Consider the following 20,957-nt stretch of genomic DNA (forward strand, 5'->3'; position numbering starts at 1 on the left):
ATGCCCCGTTGACAAAGTTGTGATAGTTCACATATTCTCCTTCTATTTCCCAGAACACTTTTGTCTAGAGACATGTGGAGGAGAGTGCGTTGCTAATACTATTCTTGGCTCGAACCTTGAGGACAAGGTTCTTTTTTAGGGCGGGAGTATTGTTGTGAACTAAGCTAACTCCGTAAGAGCTTATGAGCTAGAAGAAGTGAATAAGGCTGAGTCAATTGGGATTATTGGGCTGAGTAAAATATTAAAGAGTTTTATTTGGGATCGCGGCCCATTAGCAAATGGTTAAAAAGAGACAAGAGGTTAGTAAGAAAGATTATGCGAATTGTGATGTTGAATATGTTCTCTCAAATCTCTGCTCTATATCATTGATTTCCTCATCCCCTTCGGTATCGGTATTTGTTTCTCACCTCTTTCTTCTTATCAATTCTTCAATACTACAAGTGACTTTACTTGTGTGTGAATTGGTTAATTCAAGTTTGTTACAACCGTTATAAAGCTTGAATTCCTCCACATTTAATTCGAATTCGAGTTCAAATCTCAAACATGGAAAATTTTCCCTCTTAATGAACATACTCAATGCTAATTCATTTATCGATTTTTCAAATTAAATTTTTGTGATGATTATTCACGGGCTTTATCAAGGATGAGAAGCAAAGTAATAATATAGTGGCGATGGATATAACTAATTAGTTATGTGTTCAATCTAACTCTGTATTTCGACACAAAATATATTTGTGAAAATCCAGTAAGTAAAATTTTAACAAAATATTATATTACTCCTATATTTTGAAACTCATAAATTTCAAATATCTGATAAATTAATTAAGTTTTATTTTAATTTTAAATATGCCCGTAATAATATTGAGGAGACACCAGAAATTTCAGCAATAACTCATTGAAGTGATGATTTTTCTCTGCTTGGTAATAACTTACTAATAAGGTAAGATTCGAATAATTTGAGTTCAGAAGATTTTAATGCTTTTGTCAGAATTTGTAGCTAGAAGTCCAAATTAGCATCTAAAGCTTGTGACAGTGCTTTAATTTTTTTACTTTAAATACAGGTCTGTAAACAGCCATAGCTCCAATTAGTTTCTTGGAATATGTAAACACACGAATATGTTTGCTGCAAGTTTTATCAAAATACTATAGCCACTCCATATATACCATGTTGTCAAACTAGTTTTTGAAAGTGAACAATAGGGAAATCAAGACTTGTTTCAACCACTGAAACTTAGGCACTAATAGCAAGTAAATCTCTATTATTCATGTATTTGGAATATCTCTAACTCTAAGGGTGTGTTTGGTATGAAGAAAAATTTCGGATTTTTTTTTTCCAATTTTTCCAAGTTTATTGACTTAAATGTTTTAGAAAATATTTTTCTCGTGAACTCATTTTTCAAAACTCCTTTTCAATATTTCTCACCTTATTTCTCTATCTCCACCAACTCCTACCCCCTAGCAATTAGAAGCTTATTGCTTGTGATACCTTCTTTTGGCCTTTTGGCTAAAAAGTATAAAATATTGGTTGTTCATTTCTTTTTTAGTTGTCAGAGTAAAATCTACTTTACCTACTTACCTTTAAGGGTTGGGAAATAATACCTCCCTCACGTTTTAAATTAGAAAGGAAACCCCCTTGTTCAATAGTTTTCCGGTGAAATAATTTTTTAATAAAAATATTTTTTCTTGAATAGATAATTTTTAGAATAATCAAGTTCTTTCACTATAGCCTAAAGCTCAAGATATGACAAACAATTAGGATCTATATAATTATGGAGTTCCCTTTTAGCCTTCTTCTTGCATAGTTTAAGATATGATGTAATGCAAAAACGCCTCCATAAATGAATTTTCAAATGTGACATTATCAACTATAATTTTTGTTCAATAAAGATATTTTCAAAATAAGTAAAGTTTAGTAATTGCTTTAGTATAATAATTTTAATATACAGAGAAAATACACAAATAAATTAATACTCATAGCAGTAATTCTTTCATCTAATATATATGTTAGAGAATTGACTAATTCAATGTATTTTTTCCTTCAAATTGAAACGCTAAAGCATCAATGGTGAATGCAGTCCATCATATTTCTTGAATTTTGTATGCAATATTTTTGTCTTTATTGCAAAAATTTTAACAACGACCTTAATATAACCTCAATATAATAGAAAAATATCTTAAATTTTACAGGCAATAAAGACGAAATTCAAGTATTGATTTAGATGGAAAATATTATACTTCACCTTTGAAATGATAGATAGAGAAAAAAAAAATCTTTATTTTAAAAAAGAAATTCTCACCAAAAAAAATATTGCATAAGGGGGTTTCCTCTCCCGTTCAAAATGTGAGGAGGTGTTATTTCACAACACTTAAAGATTAAGGAGGTAAAGTGAATTTTACTCTTAGTTGCCACTAGACTATCTTTTTCTTTTTCTCTCGTTGTATATATTTCTAGAAAATGCCTAGGCATGTAGTTTCTCTATTTTCACCTTCAGTAATCTAGATTGGATCCGCTGTTGATTTTCATATTATTCTCCAGTAGTTCTAAAATAGAAGGGAAAAAAAATGAAAAAAGAAGAATAAGAATATGCAATAACCAAAGAACAAATTCTACTTTCGATATTTGCAAAATACCTTTATGTTTTTGTTAATTTCAATAAGGTACCCATTTGGAGCTAATATGTATCCTTTTTATAAGTTTGTGGGACCCATAGGGTCACTAACTAAAAAATTTATCCAACTAGATATGCTATTATCCTTTGTACAATGCCATATAACTAATTCACCCTACAAATGAATATAGTGATATATAATGGACCTTTAACGGTTCGTATGGAAAGTCCAAATGTCTAATTGTATGTTTACTTTTTCTATACAATATATATAGATTATATTCCGGTTATATACTATTATATACATATTATACATGAATTATACATTATATCTGCCGACTATTTTTAGTTTAAATGGTTGGGTGAACGTCGTTCCACGATTTAGGTTAATTCTTCCAAATGGGGTTATGAGTACAAAACCACCGAGTTTAGCTCATATTACGGCCCAACTGGTAGTTCAATATATTCTGGGGCAAAGTGCACCAATAGCCATTTTTAAGCATGCAATTTAAAATATATCTAAAATTTACAAGGTAATTAAAGATTAACCAATTCACCCAAATTTCAGGACTAAGTATTCTGAATTTTTGTATATTGAATTTCTGAGCTGCTAATATGAAATTCAGGACTTAGCGTCCTAAATTTTTGAGATGCCTAAGTGTCCTAAATTTCTAAGTTGTTAATTGGAAATTCAGGACTTAATTTCTGAACTGTTAAGTGTCCTGAATTTCTGAACTGTTAATTTAAAATTCATGGCATAAGATTCGAATTTTTGGACATAATTTTTGAACTTAAAAATACGATGTCCTAAAGTTTGAACCTTGAGGTTTAAACAACATGCCTAAAAATGGCGGGACAACATGCATAAAAATGGCTACCTCGTGTCATTTTTCTGTTACACAAGGATCAACTATTGGGGTACCCAAGCTGCAATCTTCCACTTGATAAGATACACCATTGATGTTGATGAAACTCTGTTGCTTGAAAGAGATGATATAAATTTGGCAACAATAATGAGTTATTTTCCTTTTGGCAAGTCATAGGAATAAATTTAATGAGTAATTGTGTTTTTGGCATGTGATAGGAATATATTCACGGACATTAACCAATTACAGTGTTCTTGCAACAAAATAATTCACAGTGCCTCTAAGTCTAACACTATTGAGTCCATCTTCACAGATCAAAATGTAATGAAAAAAGAATGAAAGAATTAATGGAGTTATTCTTACAACAACAAAAAATCCAGCTTAATTCCACAAGTGAAGTCTGGGGAGGATAGTGTGTACGCAGCCTTAGCCCTGCCTCGTGAAGGTAAAAACACTATGTCCAATAGACTCTCGGCATTTAATGGAATTGTTCTTGCAAAAAAGATTTCCACTAAACCTCAATAGTTGTTTGATTAAGTGCCTTGTATCTCCATCTTTCTTTCTCAACAAAATCAGCATCCAAGAATCTAGCTATAAAACTCCACAACCTATACAAATCTTCAAAGTTTGTCATCATCCCAAGTGAAACAGTTATAACTGATACACCACAATTCAATTTCCCCTTCTTATTATCTCCCACTTCACCACTTCTTGTTTCCAAGATTGTCTTTTTTTCATCATCATACATTTTTGAAAACCATATATGCTGCAAAAATGCACAAGAAAGAGATATGTTGTTTCGATCCGCTAGCTTCTGTACTAATGTTGGATCAATCTTTTGGCCTTTCCAATCAAACACATTGAATGCCACAGCTGGTCCTCTGTTGAAACTTATCTTTGGTCCATAGATTTTCACTAAAGGAGGATGAATATCTCCAGCATGGGGATGTTGAAGGCGCGATAACGCGTTTATCAGCCAGTTTACAAGGTATCTTGCTCTACTACTGATTAATACAAGGCCTAATTTATCAGCATGATCCAAGCCTCTACATTCTAACTCATCAGAATTCATACTTGTCTTTGATTCTACCTTTTTGTATTTGTTAGTGTTGGATTTCTTCCCCCAGTTTAGTATTTCAAACAATGTGATTACTTGCTTTGGTTCTTCAGACACTTGTTTGACTTCTTGAAATTCAGTAGAGTTTTCTTGGCTCACCTCTTGAACTGATTCTGCTGAAGAAAAAGAACAACTTTTATCAAATGGTTTTGTTGCTGGAACAAGACTAATAATTCCAAAGCTAGTGGAGGATTTGTTGAGCACTGATATGCTTGAATTTTTCACAAACAGACAGCAAAAACCAGATGGATTTTCTCCAAATACTTTGTAGAAAGAGCAAATGAGAATATCAGGCTGAAATATTGAAAGGCCTAAAGTTTCCATTTCCTTAGGACCTAATGCAGATGCATCAAACAGGACATGCCAACCATTTTCTTGTGCAATATTCATCCATTGATAAGAATACCTTGTGCCTGTTACTCTAGATTGAAGAGGAAAAACAAACAAACCCCTCTTCTTTTTAGCATTTTTCTTGACAACTAACATCTTTCTCAATTTTCTTGAATTTACTCTCAAATTAGGCCATGAGAACTCAGCTGATACTACTCGAGCACCTTTCCTCTTCGCGCTATCTATCATTCCCTCAACGGCTTCATTTTCATAATCATAAGCAGTAACAAGGTTGTGATTAGACTCAAAGGGATAAGAGTCATCCAAAAGTTTAAAAGCAGAAGATTGGTTTGCTGTAAAGACCATAGAATAATCATGCTTAGAAATATTCATGTATTTCATGATCCTTTCCTTCATTTGAGACTCTAACTCTGATTCTTGGCCTCCATATAGCAACTGAGTACTCAAACTCACTGACTTGTATGATATGTTAAAGAAAGGCTCATTTAGTGAAGCTGATTGTTGAGTTGGAGGAGGAGGAGCTGATGACGAAGACGCGATTGAATCATCTATTGAATGATACCCCTTTTGTTGGTAGTAAGAGAAAAGGCCATAGCCAATATAATCAAGACAAACATGTTTTGATATAGAAAGATGATAGTATTCTTGTGCTCTGATTTCATCAGCAAGATTAGTTTGGTTGTAGTGTGGATATGCTTCTTTTAAGCTTGTAAACAATTCTAAACATGAAGGCAAGCACTCATGGTTAGTGAATTGAGAATTTGGCTGGATAGAAGAAGCCACTGTATCGATGAATTCGCGATGGCAAGTGATGATTGTGCTGATTTTTGAGTTGTGGTTTTGGTTTCCATGGGAATTTTGGCAGCAACACTTGAAACAACCTTCTCTTGTCACTCTAAAACAAGGTGATTGCATTCTTGATTTAATCTCCTTTGGTCTTTTTGTTGGTTTTTTGGTTGCTGCAGCAAGTGAAGTGTAAACTAAATTGAGTTATTTAGCCTAGTCTAGAGGGCAAAAGTTAGCACTTTACAAACATGATTGACCATTTCAATCTCAACTTACAATGCCCTCTCAAATGTATTTTCTCACACGACATTTAGTACTATATTGAAATTTAGACTATGTATTTTTTTTTTTTTTGTTACTATTTCATTTTCCGTAGTTATTTATCATAACTGTTGTGATTTTGCTTTATTGAATCGGGGTCTTCCGGAAATAGCCTTTCTAGCTTCACAAGGTAGGAGTAAAGACTGCATACATACTACCTCCCCAGACCCCACTTGTGATAATATACTAAGTATGTTGTTGTTGTTGTTGATATATTGAACTTTAGACCTGGTCTTTTATGTGAATAGCCACTACATGAATCATTTAATTTTTCTGATTAAACACTAGAACAAGTCATTAATCCTGCCGATTAATATTAATCTGACAGGTTATATGCCTCAAATTTTCCATCAAAACAATCTTAGGATTGTATTAGAATCCAATAATATGTGGAAGTGGCTTTGGAAAACTTAGCTGGAAACGTGACACATAAAGAGCAAAAAAACAAGCAGAGAAGGATGAATTAATTATGCTTTTTGTAGTGGCCGGCACTATCTATCATTTTTCATAGGAACTTAACAAGAATGATTTTTCCCAATGAATTTTTGGACTTGATTTACGTGGTCAGTTTTCACAATTTAATTCAAAGTTTCCAAAATTCGGTGTAGTCTAGTTGCTTTCACTCACTATAATACATGTTTCCCCACCAATAATATCAGTTGTAGCATTTCTTGGAAGTTAAGGCCGGCAACTGGACCGGGCCGGGTAGTTGGTGGGCTCGTGGGCCGGTTTTACTAATTAGGACCGTCTAGACCGGATCAAACGGGTCCAACGGAATTTTCTTTTAAAAAAAGAGAGTCGTTGCCCAACGGCCAAATGATAAAAAAGTCTTCAAAAAATAGCCATTTAACCCCCCTCCCCTCCCTCCAACTAATTTTTGACCCCAAACTTTTTATTATTATACTTTTTTCCTATTTTCTACTATAATTACCCCCTCATTCTTTCATTTTTCTTACAAAATCAATATCAATCTATCAAAACTTCTCTCTAGTTTTCTTCAATACTTACTACAATTGTTTTCTTTATCCCCAAAAAACAAATAGTGAAAAAATTGTGAGGTTGCTACAATTTCTTACTTTATCAAAAAAAATTGTGAGTTTACTACTATTGCTTACTTTATTTAAAAAAATAGTCAAAACATATTGAGATTGTTAGAATTTGTGAAAATTGTGAAGTTGGTGAATTGTAGTCTTCAAGTCTTCAAAAATAATTCAAAAAAAAAAAATCAATTCAAATTAGAAGTTTAAATTTCAATTCAAAAGTTAGCATGTAACTTGTATGCAATTTGCAAGTCAAACGGTCCCAATGGCTATTTTTGAAATTTTGCCGTTGGACTAACGACCATATTATATCTGCAAGTTTGTTTTCCATCACAAAAACTTGCAAATTAGGAGTTTAATTTTGAATTCGAAAATTAATATGTAACTTGTATGCAATTAGCAAGTCAAATTCTATAATAAAATTATAAGGCATTGTCTTATATTTTTTTTTTTAACATCTTTTTGTCTCTAAGTTGTATTTTTTTTTTTTTTAAATAAAAATTAAAAATTTATAGCCGTTGGGCCCATTTAGCCCGTTTGGACTGTGGACCTGGCCCGTTTAGCCCGAGACTATGAGCTAGTGGGCCGGTCTCGGGCATGTTCCTACAAAAAGTAAGTTTAGCCCAGGACTGTTTGAACCGTTTATCTAAGGACCAGACGGGCCCGGGCCCGCGAGATCGGATCGTTCGGCCAGTTTGTGGCCCGGCTCAGCCCACTTACCGACCTTACTGGAAGTCGAGCGTCTATCGGAAGCAGAGGCTGACCGAGGATTTGAAGGTCGGGATTGCACTTTTGGATTCAATCAAAATCTTCCTTGTATATAGGGTGCCTACTACTAATATATCACTATTTTCTAAAGACATATACATGTAGACATGAAGTTTTTGCCGAACTTTACGGGTGCCGATGAGCCCTCTAGGTATAGCATAGGTCCGCCTCTGATCGGAAGCAACTTCTCTACCTCACAAAAGTTAGAGGTAAAGTTTACGTATACATCACTGTCTTCACACCCCACTTGTGAAATCACACTAAACATGTTGTTGTATAACATTTCCAGGAAAAAAGTATCTTTTCTTTTGCCAATATTTCTTGTTCCTTTGCTGGCATATAATTCAATATATATTTCTTCACAAATTAGCTAAAACCTGAATTATAGCTTTAAATCCTGAAGATCTAGAATGATTAGACCTGAGATACAAAAAGTCAATCAACTACATCTCAATTCAAGTCAATTAAGGTCGGTAAAATCATGTTGATATGTACCCGAAAAATAGTATTAAAATTAAAAAATTTAGATGGCTGTATCTTTACTCTTGCCGTTTGGGTGGTTGATACTATGCTAATTTTCATGTACAAAAAATAGAGTCTACTGATGACTTGATCAATACAGGAAAAAATGTGTACAAATACACAGCTTAGTTTGAGTTGTATGATCCAACTAGTATTTCTCAAAAATATAAAAGCAAGATAATATTGATATCTTGTGAAATGGGAAATTTCGTAGCCAATTGCTAGTTCTAATACTACAAAATTAAATTTGAGTTGACTAAGTCAACTAGCTGATTGCACACGGCCTATAATGCAGCAAAAATAAAGTCTTGGAAAATAACAGATCTATGGGGTCATGTCTAACTGTTCAATATCTTTCAAGTCAAAAAAGCAGTTAATTCTATTTGATAAGTAAGAAGACTGAAGTGGACAGTGGCAAGGGAAAATGTATAATAGTCTGGCTAGCCAAGCTTGAAAAGAAATATTTTTTTCAAAAGTATTTTTTGAAAAAAGTAGTTTTGGTAAGAACCAGTTTGTGTTTGACTTTTGAACAGTAATTATTGTTTGATTAAGCTTTTGAAAATAACTTCTAAGTGTATTTTTCTCAAAAGTGCTTTTGAAGAAAAACTACTTTATTCTGTTTCTCAAAAACTTTTCAGCTTTCCTCAAAAGCCCTTTTTTCCATCTAAAAGCTTGGTCAAACACCTCAAATTTTGGCCAAAAGCATTTTTGGCCCAAAAACAAGTTTGGCCAAACAAGCTATAAGATTGACCGGAGAGTTATAGCATGTTTGGCCAAGTTAAAGAAATTATCTTATTTTGAGAAGTGTTTTTTTCAAAAGTGCTTTCGAAAAAAGTACTTTTGGAGAGAAACAATTTGTGTTTGGCTAATCACTCTAAAAAACACTTTTGAGCAATAATTTGTGTTTGGCCAAACTTTTCAGAAAGTGCTTTTAAGTATCAAATTACGAATACGGACATGAATAGATTTACTTAATAGTTAATATTATAAGTAAATAAATAATCTTAAAAAATTATTATTACAAGCAATAATTAAATCTTTTCATTTTATTTAAGTAAATTATGAAAATAAAATTTAAAAGTACTTAATTCTTTTAATATAAGTTAAATATATTAAAAATCATTCAACAAATATAAAAGCATTCACCCTTAAAGTCACTATATATTAGAAAGTTATCCTAAAAATAATAAAAAATATTTATATATTAATATCCTAAGTATTAAGTTTAACGGTTATTTTGGTATATACTATATTTTGTTAAGAGTATTTTTGGTAAGAAGAAAAGTCAAAACAACTTATGCTTCTGCTTTTGGGAAGAAGCTACTTTTTTCTGCTTCTCAGAAACTGCTTTTGCTTCTTCCCAAAAATACTTTTTTCCCCAAAAAAAACTTGGCCAAGCACCTCAAGTTATGAAAAAAAAGTGTTTTTGAAAAGAAAAAAAAAACACTTTTGGCCTTTTGAGAAGTTTGGCCAAACAAGCTATTATTTAGATAGAATTTTATATGTTCCAAAAGTTAAAGATGGGAAAGGAAATCTTTTCCTTTTTTCCCGATCAAAAACATTAATAAAAAAGATGGAAATGTTGAGACTGGGATTTGAACCCACGCCCTTTCGGACCAGAACCTTAATCTGGCGCCTTAGACCAACTCGGCCATCTCAACATTTATTTAGTTAAGCGTTTGTAAACCATAAAACGCAAGGGAGCCAATTGTATTACTGACTTGGGCCAGCCCACTAATCTGGGCATTTTCATACAGAGGATTTTTCATAAACCACTATTGTTTAGTGACTATTAACTTCTTATAACTATCATATATATAATTACTTCCTATAACTACTATTCAGTTGTTACAGTAGTGTATTCACATGTATTCGCGCTGATGTATTCATGAATACAACAGTAAAAAGCGTCTAAAATCAGGACAATCCAGTTGTACGCGCATGTATTCGCGCTATGTATTCATGAATACAGCATAAAAAATGCGCCTAAAATCAGGGCAGTCCAGCTGTACGCGCATGTATTCACATGTATTCGCGTTGCTGTATTCATGAATATAGCTGTACGCACATGTATTCACATGTATTCGCGCCATGTATTCATGAATAAAGTAACGGCAATCCCTTAGAAATATGTATGTCGAGCTGTCTAAGAGAGAGGTAAAACATAAATAGCGTATTTCTTGCCTTATTTCATGCTTCAATGGTAGTATATACCATAAAATACTTATTTTGCTATAAAATATAAAAGGTAGCTATAGAAAATAATATTTTAAAATAATTTTGGTTTATAATAAATAGGGTGTATACATTTGTTATAGGATGTAAAATTTCCTTTGATATATACTCAGTTTTGGGGCCACCATTAAAGTTATATCCGCATTGCAAAGAAATTTGCAACGTGTACCCGCTCGGATATGAAGTAATTCAATTTATTCAATGCAACTTCAGAAATCAAATATGAAAATTTTCAATCTTACAAATGCAACTTCAGAAATTCGAATCTGAAGTAGTTCAATCTCCTTCGTCGAAAACTTATTTTATGTATTTTTTCGCTACAATGTGTAAGAAGGTAAAATTTTCTTTTTAACCATTTCCTTCATTTCAATCCTATTAAGTTTTTGCTTCGTAATTAACATACACCTCTAGCGTGCCTTAAGAATAATAAAATTGACGCTTATTTATCAAAAAGATACTGTAAAATACTTCTGAACATGCTAGGAATGTAAACTATCTTTCGATAAATGAAGTTCACAGATTCAAAGGGCTAATTTAGTATGATCAGACTATACGGTCCGCCAACTGATGATAGTGAACTATATGGGGATGTCTATTTCTTTTAAAAAATGATCAATGTCTGGACGAACCAACTCATGATCATTTTATTACACTAGTCTTAGGGAAGTTAACTAATAATGATTATTAACACTCTCTAACCAAAAAGAAATAAATAAAAAATTTAAAAGAAGCAAAATCGTGTTCATAATGTTATCTTGAGATAGTAACACTCTTAGGAGAGAAAAAAAATAGCAAATTCTTTGTTGCATTCAAAATGCTAAATTTTAGGAATTTTTACATGCTTCAAAAAAAGGAAATATTTAATAATTAAAATTTAGTTGATTTAAAACATCTAAATATTAAGGAAAAACTTAAATGATAATTTTGTACAATGTAAAATCTATTTTAAAGGGTAAAAAAGGCGAACTATATTTCGCTACGAAATTTCGTACTTTAAATATATTTTATTATTTATTATTATTACATATGCGTGACTACTTTAGGTTTAGGTTATTCACACAAACTTGTTTGCGAATTATTAAAATTTGTAGTTTGTAAAATGATTTCCAGCTAGGCTGCTAGCATGCCAAAATTACTTTCAAGCTCAAGAACCGAACTGCATAGCTTCTGAATTTAAGAAAGATTTTTTCACGATTAAGTCCATGTCACATATTATTCGCTTTGGGCCTAGGCTCGCGCGGTTTTTCCTTCGGGTTATGCTACCTTGAGCCCCAAAAGCAAGCGTACCATGTGAACTTGTGTCATGTCTTATAAAAGCTATTCACTTCCTCTTTTATTCTGATGTGGGATTTGCCTAAGGTGACATGTGCACTTCTAGCCTAGAAGCTTGTTAGTCCTGCTTGACCCGCCCTCGTCAGCCCCCTCTCTATCATGGGCATCACATTCACCCCCGTTGGGACTTAACATCTTCGCTAAGGTTTGTCCCACCATCGTACTAGGGGAGATTCAGCTCTGATACCATATTTATCACGACCCAAGCCCAGGACTCGTATTGTCCGCTCTAACCCTAGGCTCGCACTGATTTGTCTTTCGGGCTACACCACCTCGAGCGCCAAAAGCGCGTGTACCATGTGAACTTGTGCCATACCTTATAAAGCTCTCCCCTTCCTCTCCCATTCTGATGTGAAATTCGGCTAAGGTGATATGTGCACCATTCAGGGGTGGATCTACGTGTAAGGGATGGGATGGTACGCCACCCGCAAGCTTTGGCCGAAACTATGCAATACTATGTATACATACATGTATATATAGAAGGAATGTATACAAATACTTTAAGTGGCACCCTCAGTAACAAAAAGGCTTAAGGTGCCACCGGCAAGGCATTGCCAATTACAGGGGAATCCTTTGTTTCTTCTTTCTCTTTACTTAATTGCTCTTTTTTGTTTATTAATAGATCCCATTGACGTTTTCTTTGATCTTATTAGTTTATTTTTATTCAAAGAAATCTCCATTATTTCACTTTCCTAACTCCTCCGTGATTTATCAATAAATAAAGAAAAATTAACAGTTTTCTCGAGGACCACAACTTTGAAAATCTATTTGCAGAAACAAAAAAAAAATAAAAAAAGAATCCTTGAATAAGTTATTGTTTTAATCAATGATGAAAGTTTGTTTTTTTTGTCAGATTGCTGTAAAGTAGGACAATTGTATATAATATCGAGTGAGTTAAGTTTTATGAAAAATATAAATTGAAAAATGTCCGTAAACTTACTTAATATTTAGGGTGCTTATTAGTATAAGTTTTTGCCTTAAGTATTTAAATATAAAGTGATAACGAGTCTTTTTTCTCGTACAAAATGTATAATCCAGTTGAATTTTTATGCTTTTTTCCCAAGTTATCATAATTATTATGTAATCTTTTTGCTCGATCGATTTGTTTATATTAACTCCAAAGACGAATAACCCGAACCAAAACTCAAATAGACCAAACCGATTAAATTTATACCCTATTAGACAATGTAATTAATTTGTAATATGACTATGTTCAAAAATTTTGGCACCCGAAGCCGCTAAATCCCGGATCCGCCTCTGGCACCATTTCTTCATAAGCTTTCTAGCCTAAAAGCCTATGAGTCATGCTTGACCCACCCTCATCACCTCGCTCTCCGTCATGGTCATCACAATTCTCGTCATATGATATATAGCTAAACTAAATTACCAGAACATTAATCGAATTAACACAATGATAAGGCCCTATTTAGACTAAATCAAAGTAAACACTTACCAACTAAAGAAAATTAAGGAAGCACCAAATGTACGTACAGAAGAGGCACATGATTCTTTTTTTCTCATATAAATAATTAAGCAGAAACAATTATAGGGCAACTCTCCTTTGGCAGATAACAAATGTACGTAAATACGTGTTGATAACTAAATATCTGCCAAACGGAGAGCTGCCCTACAACTGGTTCACTTATGATACATTTCAAAATCTGAAGCTTTATTTCTGAATCTCCATATAAGGAAATTAGACCGTGGAGAGCAGAATTTATAACTGGTTCAAGATTATAAGGTTATAAAACGCCAGGATATGCCATTGAATTATGCCAAAGGAATGAATGGATATCCTCTAATATGATGCCTTGCTTTTGAGCATTCCATGCAAAAGCTTCTTTTATCTGAAAAAAGGACTGATCAATTAATGATCTTATTCCTCCTCATATATCTCCAAATGTTAATTTAGATTCCAGTTAGCATGATCTTGACTCTCTTCTCTTACAAGACCTTTCTCTCTCTTGATATTGTGTGTGTGAGAGAGAGACAAGAATAGATATATGAATACAGGTAGTTCTCTTTCATCGTATATAACAATCATTTACTATAAAAGTTACGTTTTTTATGGAACCAATTTCATGTTATGTTATAATATTATGCTCACTATAACAGTATTTTACTATAACAACCAAAAAGATTAGGAACAAATAAAGTTGTCTCGGACAGGTTTGATTGTAATCGGAGAAAGATAGAAAGGGAGGAGAGCATACCCTTTGACAGAGCAGAGAATCATACTTTTGCTTCTACGCAACTAGTTATGAGTAGGTGGCAACAATCTTTTCCTCCTTTGAGGTATATTCTTTGACATATTCTTCCAAACATTTCTCCACACCGCAACCCCACTCTGGTCCTAAATATTTTCCATTTAGGCCAGCAAACACAGAGAAGTATAGGGGCAGTTCGGTGCACTAAACTTCCGTTATGCGTGGGGTTCGGGAAAGGGTCGGACCACAAGGGTCTATTATACGCATCCTTACCCTACATTTCTGCAAGAGATTGTTTTCACGGCTTGAACCCGTACTTGATCTTTGGAGGGTCTTGAATACGAGATTTTCTGGTTGAATTGAAAAAAAAGAGGAAAAAGAAAAAAATATATATCGTAAATACTATTATTAAGAAATAATTAGTATCCAACAATAAAAGCCCATACAGGTAGGGAGGTTTAATTATAAATTAAAAAAGAAGAAAGAAACATTCAACAAATAATTCTGTCATTAAGCTTTGATGCCTGTATGTGCAATTTAAAAGCAAAAGAAAGAAGTGGGAGAGAATATCAACATATTATATTCCAGAATCCCTTCTATTCTCCAGAATAAACTCAAAACTTATTGACAGGCCTCTAAAACATAGGAGTATTAAAATTTTGGGATTATTGCAGAGAATAAAGACAATATACATCATATATAGTGGTATACATGTTCTTAATCCATGCACCCTCATTCAAACAAAAGATAAGAAAAGAAAAAAACGAAATTACATCATCAATTAATATGACTCCTCTTTTGCAAGTCTCTCATTCAGTATCCTTACTCCCATATACCTGCACATTTCACACAAACAAAAAAATTCCTTTTAGTAATCATCACATTTTTGAAGAACTAAGACATTTATATATAGTATAGTAGTAGTAAAAAAATAAAATCAGCTCGGTGTACAAAGCATCCTACATTCACGCAAGATTCGGGAAGAGCCACATCCCAAGGGGTGTGATTTAGTCTGCCTACCCTAACACAAACATCAGTGGTTGATTCCACGGCTTGAACCCGTCACCTATAGGTCACACGGAGACAACTTTACCGTTGCTCCAAGGGGTGTGATGTAGGCGGCCTGCACTGACGCAAGCATCAGTGACTGATACTACGGCTTGAACCGCTGACCTATAGGTCACATGAAGACAACTTTACTGTTGCTCCAATGAGTGTGATGTAGGCAACCTATCATGACGCAAGCATCAGTGGCAGATTCCCCAGTTTGAACCCGTGACCTATAGGTCACACGGAGACAACTTTATCGTTGTTCCGATCCCCTTCGTAGTATTTTATATAAATTAGTACTGACCTTCCTAGCATCATGACAGTGGCTTGAGGATTAGTTCCAGGAGAGTAACTAAAAGTTGAACCATCAATTACCCTTAATTTTCCAATCCCAATAACCTTATAATCTTGATCAACCACCCTACCAACTTGACACCCCCCATGATAATGCCATATTGTCATAACTGTGTCCTTACAAAATTGTTCTAAGGACACTGAAACATTGTCATGTCTAGGCAATAAATTCACTGGTGCACTTGCTGTCAAATTGAGCAATGCTGGTATTGAAAGTGTATCATATCTGAATTTTGAGAATGATTTGGATTCAATTATGTTTTCTATCACTTTGAGCCCATTTACACATCTTTGTAAGTCCTCTGGCTGTTTGAAGTAATTGAAGGTGACGGATGGGTTGTCATTCGGGTTCCGGGTTCGGAGCTCCAAGTGTCCTGTGGATATTGGGCCCATTATCTTTTCTATTATGAATCCTCCTCTAAAAGCTGCATCATCTAGTTCACTCATGGCATTTATGGCTTTTTCCAAGGCTTCTGGTGTTCTTTGTTTTGGTGGCACTGTTGATAGCTGTCCAATCTGAAAAATGAACAAAAAATGGTTCTTTTCAAGTTTGTGTTGAATTAAACAAATTTGTTTTTTGGACTTTAACTTAAATAGCCACCCACGTAATCTCTTGAACTAAAAATAGCCGTCAGATGTATAATATATGTATTAATGTGTATAATCAATATATACAAGATAGAAAAAGGAAACCTTAAATCTGCCTGGCTATTTGTGTAACAATCCCCCCAAATTAATATCCAGAAAATGTTATTTTTATATAATAAATAGTATACGTATAACATACTTATTTTATACATAATCCATGTATTTTTTTTGTATATTTAGATAGTACTGTAATTAAATTTTTATCGACCGAAAAAAATATTTCAAAAGCCCAATAAACATAAGGACTCTAATGGGCATATCTAGGTCCATTGAACATTAAGTTAAGCAAAATTTGGGCCGACAAGAATACCCTTTCTTCAATTTTTTTCCAATTATATACTAGGGGGGTTAGAAAATGGAAAGGGGGAGAGAAGTAGAGACAATTAGAGTCAAATATACACATATTGAGGGAGAGATATCTATCAATTCTATCACTATACTATAATCTTTGGATGAGAAAATTGAGTTCAACTTCTATATACTAACAGTTTGTACTATCATACCACTTATAAAATAAATACATACAAAAATCAGTATAAGTGAGATTAGTAACTTGAATTAAACAAATTATTATATTTGTCGTGCTAAGTTAAAAAAAGTACCTTTGGTGAGAACATTCCGTAATCGCTTTGAGTTTCATGTCCGGCGAAGTTCTCGCCGGAGGCAGCTTCAATGTAGCTACCAAAGTGAGTAATACCAACAACTTGAATGAGAGAAACTTCAACAGGGACAGGTGATGGCACAAAAATGGCATTCATTGGGTTGTCCGACATGCCTTGGCCAACATTGGGCTGATCCAATACAACCGTTATATTATGGGCCTTTAATTGGGCTAATGGGCCTACCCCACTTAACATTAACATTTGTGGGCTCCCAAGTGCCCCGGATGAAACAATTAATTCATTCATTTCTCCTTTTTTCAAGTAGGCCTTGTGTTTCTTCCCTAATGCATCTCTAAATACTACACCACGAGCTACTGGCCTTGCCACTCCTGCACAAAATTATAAAGTTAAAAAATAAAAATAAATAAAAAAACAGTTTGATGGTGTATAAAGCATCTCGTGTTCACGTAGGGTTCGGGGAAGAGTTGTACCCTAAAAAGTATGATGTAAACAACCTACTCTAATACAAGCATTAGTGAGTTCTTTCATAACTCGAACTCGTGACCTATACGGAGACAACTTTACTGTTACTTCAAGACTCCCCTTTCTTTAACCCACATAAATTATTAAGAATACTTCTTCTTAACTCAAAGTTTAAAATATGAAATTCATTAATCTCACCATCAAATAATGGTAGACTTAGTATATTGACACTTTCTTCATTAATTAGAACTATAGTAATATGTGCTACTGCTATTCTGCAAATATTAACTTAAAATTTCCGATCAATTTGCTTCCCAATCAGCATAGTTTGGATTTCTTTTACTTTATTTATTCTATTATTTATTTGAGACTCTTTCCTTTTAGTGTGTACCCAAATATTGGCATCTTTTTATATTTGGAAAGTCTGTTAACTTTTTTATTTTACTCTTACTGATATGCTTATAACGATAGAAATGTCATAAGTCATAACTCATAACACGTTTCAAACTATATCTAAGGATACTTTTGTTCCAAAAGTTTATCTTCTTTCTTAAATTACGTCTCCCGTCAAATGTTGTTAAATAAAATAAAACAGATGATCTGTTTTCTCTTTTTATGCAAGAAAAATATACGTACCTTTGGTATTGAACACGATTTTATGGACAGAAGCATGCAAAAGGACAGTGACGCCACTAGGATTAGCATACTCAAGAAGATCGGCAGCCGTGTGGCGGCTGCCGTTGGCGTCGAAGATAGTGCCACCAACCTTAGTCCCATTTATATGATCATACGTAAAACCATTGTACGGCACCACCCCAGATTCCACAAGACCGTCGCGCACGGCGGATTGCCACTGCTTAACCGGCGGTTGAAACGCCACTTTATTTTCCACCCAAATATACGACTCATTCACCAGCTTACCATCCCACCCCACGCGGTTCACGTACTTTGTGCCGGCGCGTGAGTAAAACCCGGCGTTTAAGCAGCTTCCTCCCCCCAGAACGCGTGCGCGCGCGTTGATCACACCGTCCTCGGAAATGAAACGCTGAGAAGGCGAAGTTGGCGAGAGATCAGAAAGTGGTGATCCAAATGCAGATAAATTCGTGATATTTGGATTTCCATAAGGCGAACCGCCGCGTTCGAGTAAAAGAACGCTGTAGTTTTGAGAAAGTGTGGCGGCTAATGGGCAGCCGGCGGTGCCGCCGCCGATGATTATGTAGTCGTAGTATGAAGTCTCCGGAGCTGTAGTTGCTTGGTGCATAAATGAGTAGTTTGGAGCTGCAAATCATACAAAGAGTTTTTTAACTTCTACACATTGATAAGTAAAATATTTTTGTTATGTAATTTAAAAGATATTGAGTTTAATTTCTATGTATTAATGGTGAAGAAAATATTTGTATAGTCGTATCATTCACAAGGAAATTATTGGTAAAATTCTATGATAAGTAGTAATTTTTTAATTGGTAACTAACCTGCTAACACATTTTAAACTAATAGTATAATTTTTTTTAATATTATTAGTGTATATAACTTAAATCTAAAAGAATTACATGTAATTTCAATAAAATGGGGATTAATAACTTGAAAAACATGACAAACTGCTAAAATTGATTAAATTACGTACCGAATAATGAAAATCAATAGGAAATGTTATTTGCTTCGTAAGAATAAGAATCCACTTCTATTAAATGAATGAGTTTTATGAAAATTGTCTTGATCATCGAGATATCGTTGAGAAACAAATAGGAAAAAATGTTATCAAACGATTTCAATGAGTATAGAATCAAGCTATAAATCTCGATCTATATGAAACGCACAGGTTCTTTTTCTTTCATTCGGTTTCATTTATAAGAGAAAAGACTTAGTATAAGTTAACTCCTTTCTTTACCATATGGGTACCTTCATTCTTGGTAGCAAATTCACTATTAACTAGAAAGAAAGGAAAAGGGGTAAGATTTTGTTACCTTTTTCAGAAGAACAAAAGCCATGAAAGAAGACAACTGCAAGAAGAGAAGCAGTGATCAAACCAAACTCCATTGTTAGTATTCAAGTACGTACTAAATAAAGTTAAGAGATGATTTTCATGTATATGGACAGTTGAAGAAAGTGAGCATATATAGTGAAACTGAAACAATTTGGACGGCAATAAATTTGGAAGTACAGAAAGTTCCTTTATGGGATTTTAAGGAACAAGAAAATGCAGGAGTTGTGAACTCTGAATTATGCAGAAGAATTAGAAGAGGGATCAGGGAGTGGAGCTATAGAGTAGTGATTGCCGAATTTATTTAAAGGAACAAAGAAAATGATTAGTTTGGTCCAAAAATTTGTGTAAAAAAAAAAGGAGATATTCTAATTATGACAGTAGATGAGGCAAGGGAGAGGGGAAGAAGGTAGTTGTAGGATTTTAAAATGGGTGCATGCAATCAACATAAGCATATGCCTATCTTTTTCTCTTTCATTATTCACATGATTATTAATTTAGCCCCTTTTAATTCTATCAAATGCCAACATTGAATTTTGTCTAGGTCATTATAGAAGTGATTGAGATTGATAGATCTTAAAAGATTTAGATTCATGTGTCTAATGAATCTTTACACCTATAGTTATTCATTGTTCTATTTAGTTTTCTTTTATGGTTTAATAATATGGTATGCAAAATGAGGATGTTTGGATGGATGTGTGAGCATACCAGGTTAGATAAGATTAGAAATCATGAAGTTACTAGGAATAAGGTGAGAGTGGCCCCCGTGGAGGATAAGATTCGAGAAGCGAGGCTATGATGGTTCAAGCTTGTTAGAGGAGAAGCATAGATGCCCAAGTCAGGAGGTGTAAGAGGTTGGCCTTGGTGGGTATAAGGAAGGGTAGAGATAGGCCAAAGTGGGAGAGGTAATTAGGCGCGATATGGCGCAGCTTCAGCTTACCGATGACATAACCCTTAATAGAAGGGTGTGGAGGTTGAGAATTAATTAGGAGTAGAAGGTGTTGGGATTTTAAGCTTGTGTAGCTTAAAGAAGGTGAATGAAAAATGGAGGAAAAATAAAATATTTGAGTTTCCCTTGGGAAAGGAACATTGTCCCATATCGGAGGAAGAAAAGGCTTTTGATGGGTATATATATAATTGCTCTTCTTCTAGCTCTTAAAGAGTTAAGAAAAAGGTAAGCATCGCGCCGCCGTCGTCATCGCTCGCTCGGCTCGGCTTCGGCTTCGGCTTCAGATTTAGATCGATTGATTAATTTTTGTGGACAAAATTCCTTTTAATTATTTAATTAATTAATTAAATAATTAACGAAAAATTCAATCCGGACCCATGACCCGCGACCCGGTTCGGTCAGGCCTGTTTTCTTTTACGGATAATTTTAAATATATTTTTCCCGCAATATTTCAAACACCCATTTTCCAACAGCTATGGTTGTTTCTGAAAGGTTGCAAACCTTTTCAGAAACAATGCCAGCAACTCTATAAATAGAGTTTGAATCCGAGAATCTTTCCTTACGAAATTTTCTGAGCTTGTTCTTCTTCTTCTTCTCCTTCTGCACAATATTTTCTAGTGTGTTTTACGACCATTGAGTGGTTCGCAGTTCATCAGAGTTTTTGGTACCAATACACTGGTGAGTTAAATCGTTCTATCCTGGTAGGATATATTCCAGCACCTCGGGTACTTGAGGG

The 20,957-nt window shown here is 34.0% G+C and overlaps 2 protein-coding genes and 1 non-coding gene across 3 annotated transcripts; all 3 read right to left on the minus strand.

Moving 5' to 3' along the window:
• Window positions 1–3,605: 3,605 nt before the first annotated feature.
• Window positions 3,606–6,041, minus strand: LOC104109062 (uncharacterized). Its single transcript, XM_009618254.4, has one exon. It carries the CDS (start codon window positions 5,856–5,858, stop codon window positions 3,987–3,989), a length of 1,872 nt encoding a protein of 623 aa, XP_009616549.1. The 5' UTR covers window positions 5,859–6,041; the 3' UTR covers window positions 3,606–3,986.
• Window positions 6,042–9,960: 3,919 nt separating this feature from the next.
• Window positions 9,961–10,041, minus strand: TRNAL-AAG (transfer RNA leucine (anticodon AAG)). Its single transcript has one exon. It is a non-coding gene; the product is annotated as a tRNA-Leu (tRNA).
• A 4,670-nt stretch (window positions 10,042–14,711) lies between these two features.
• Window positions 14,712–19,614, minus strand: LOC104109061 (protein HOTHEAD-like). Its single transcript, XM_009618253.4, has 5 exons — window positions 19,256–19,614; window positions 17,928–18,569; window positions 16,809–17,197; window positions 15,509–16,074; window positions 14,712–14,990 (listed from the first exon to the last, which is right to left on the minus strand). Exons 1-5 carry the CDS (start codon window positions 19,326–19,328, stop codon window positions 14,936–14,938), a joined length of 1,725 nt encoding a protein of 574 aa, XP_009616548.1. The 5' UTR covers window positions 19,329–19,614; the 3' UTR covers window positions 14,712–14,935.
• Between the last annotated feature and the right edge of the window lie 1,343 nt (window positions 19,615–20,957).

This window comes from Nicotiana tomentosiformis, chromosome 8 (assembly GCF_000390325.3).
Source record: "Nicotiana tomentosiformis chromosome 8, ASM39032v3, whole genome shotgun sequence".
NCBI lineage: Eukaryota > Viridiplantae > Streptophyta > Magnoliopsida > Solanales > Solanaceae > Nicotiana > Nicotiana tomentosiformis.

Bases quoted from the DNA above. Each gene is read 5' to 3' on its own strand.
- LOC104109062 (XM_009618254.4), bottom strand. From the start codon at position 5,858: ATGCAATCACCTTGTTTTAGAGTGACAAGAGAAGGTTGTTTCAAGTGT.
- LOC104109061 (XM_009618253.4), bottom strand. From the start codon at position 19,328: ATGGAGTTTGGTTTGATCACTGCTTCTCTTCTTGCAGTTGTCTTCTTT. The intron at 17,198-17,927 runs GTACGTATATTT...AATTTTGTGCAG, and splicing joins AATCGTGTTCAATACCAAAG to GAGTGGCAAGGCCAGTAGCT. The intron at 14,991-15,508 runs GTCAGTACTAAT...TGAAATGTGCAG, and splicing joins ACTGTCATGATGCTAGGAAG to GTATATGGGAGTAAGGATAC.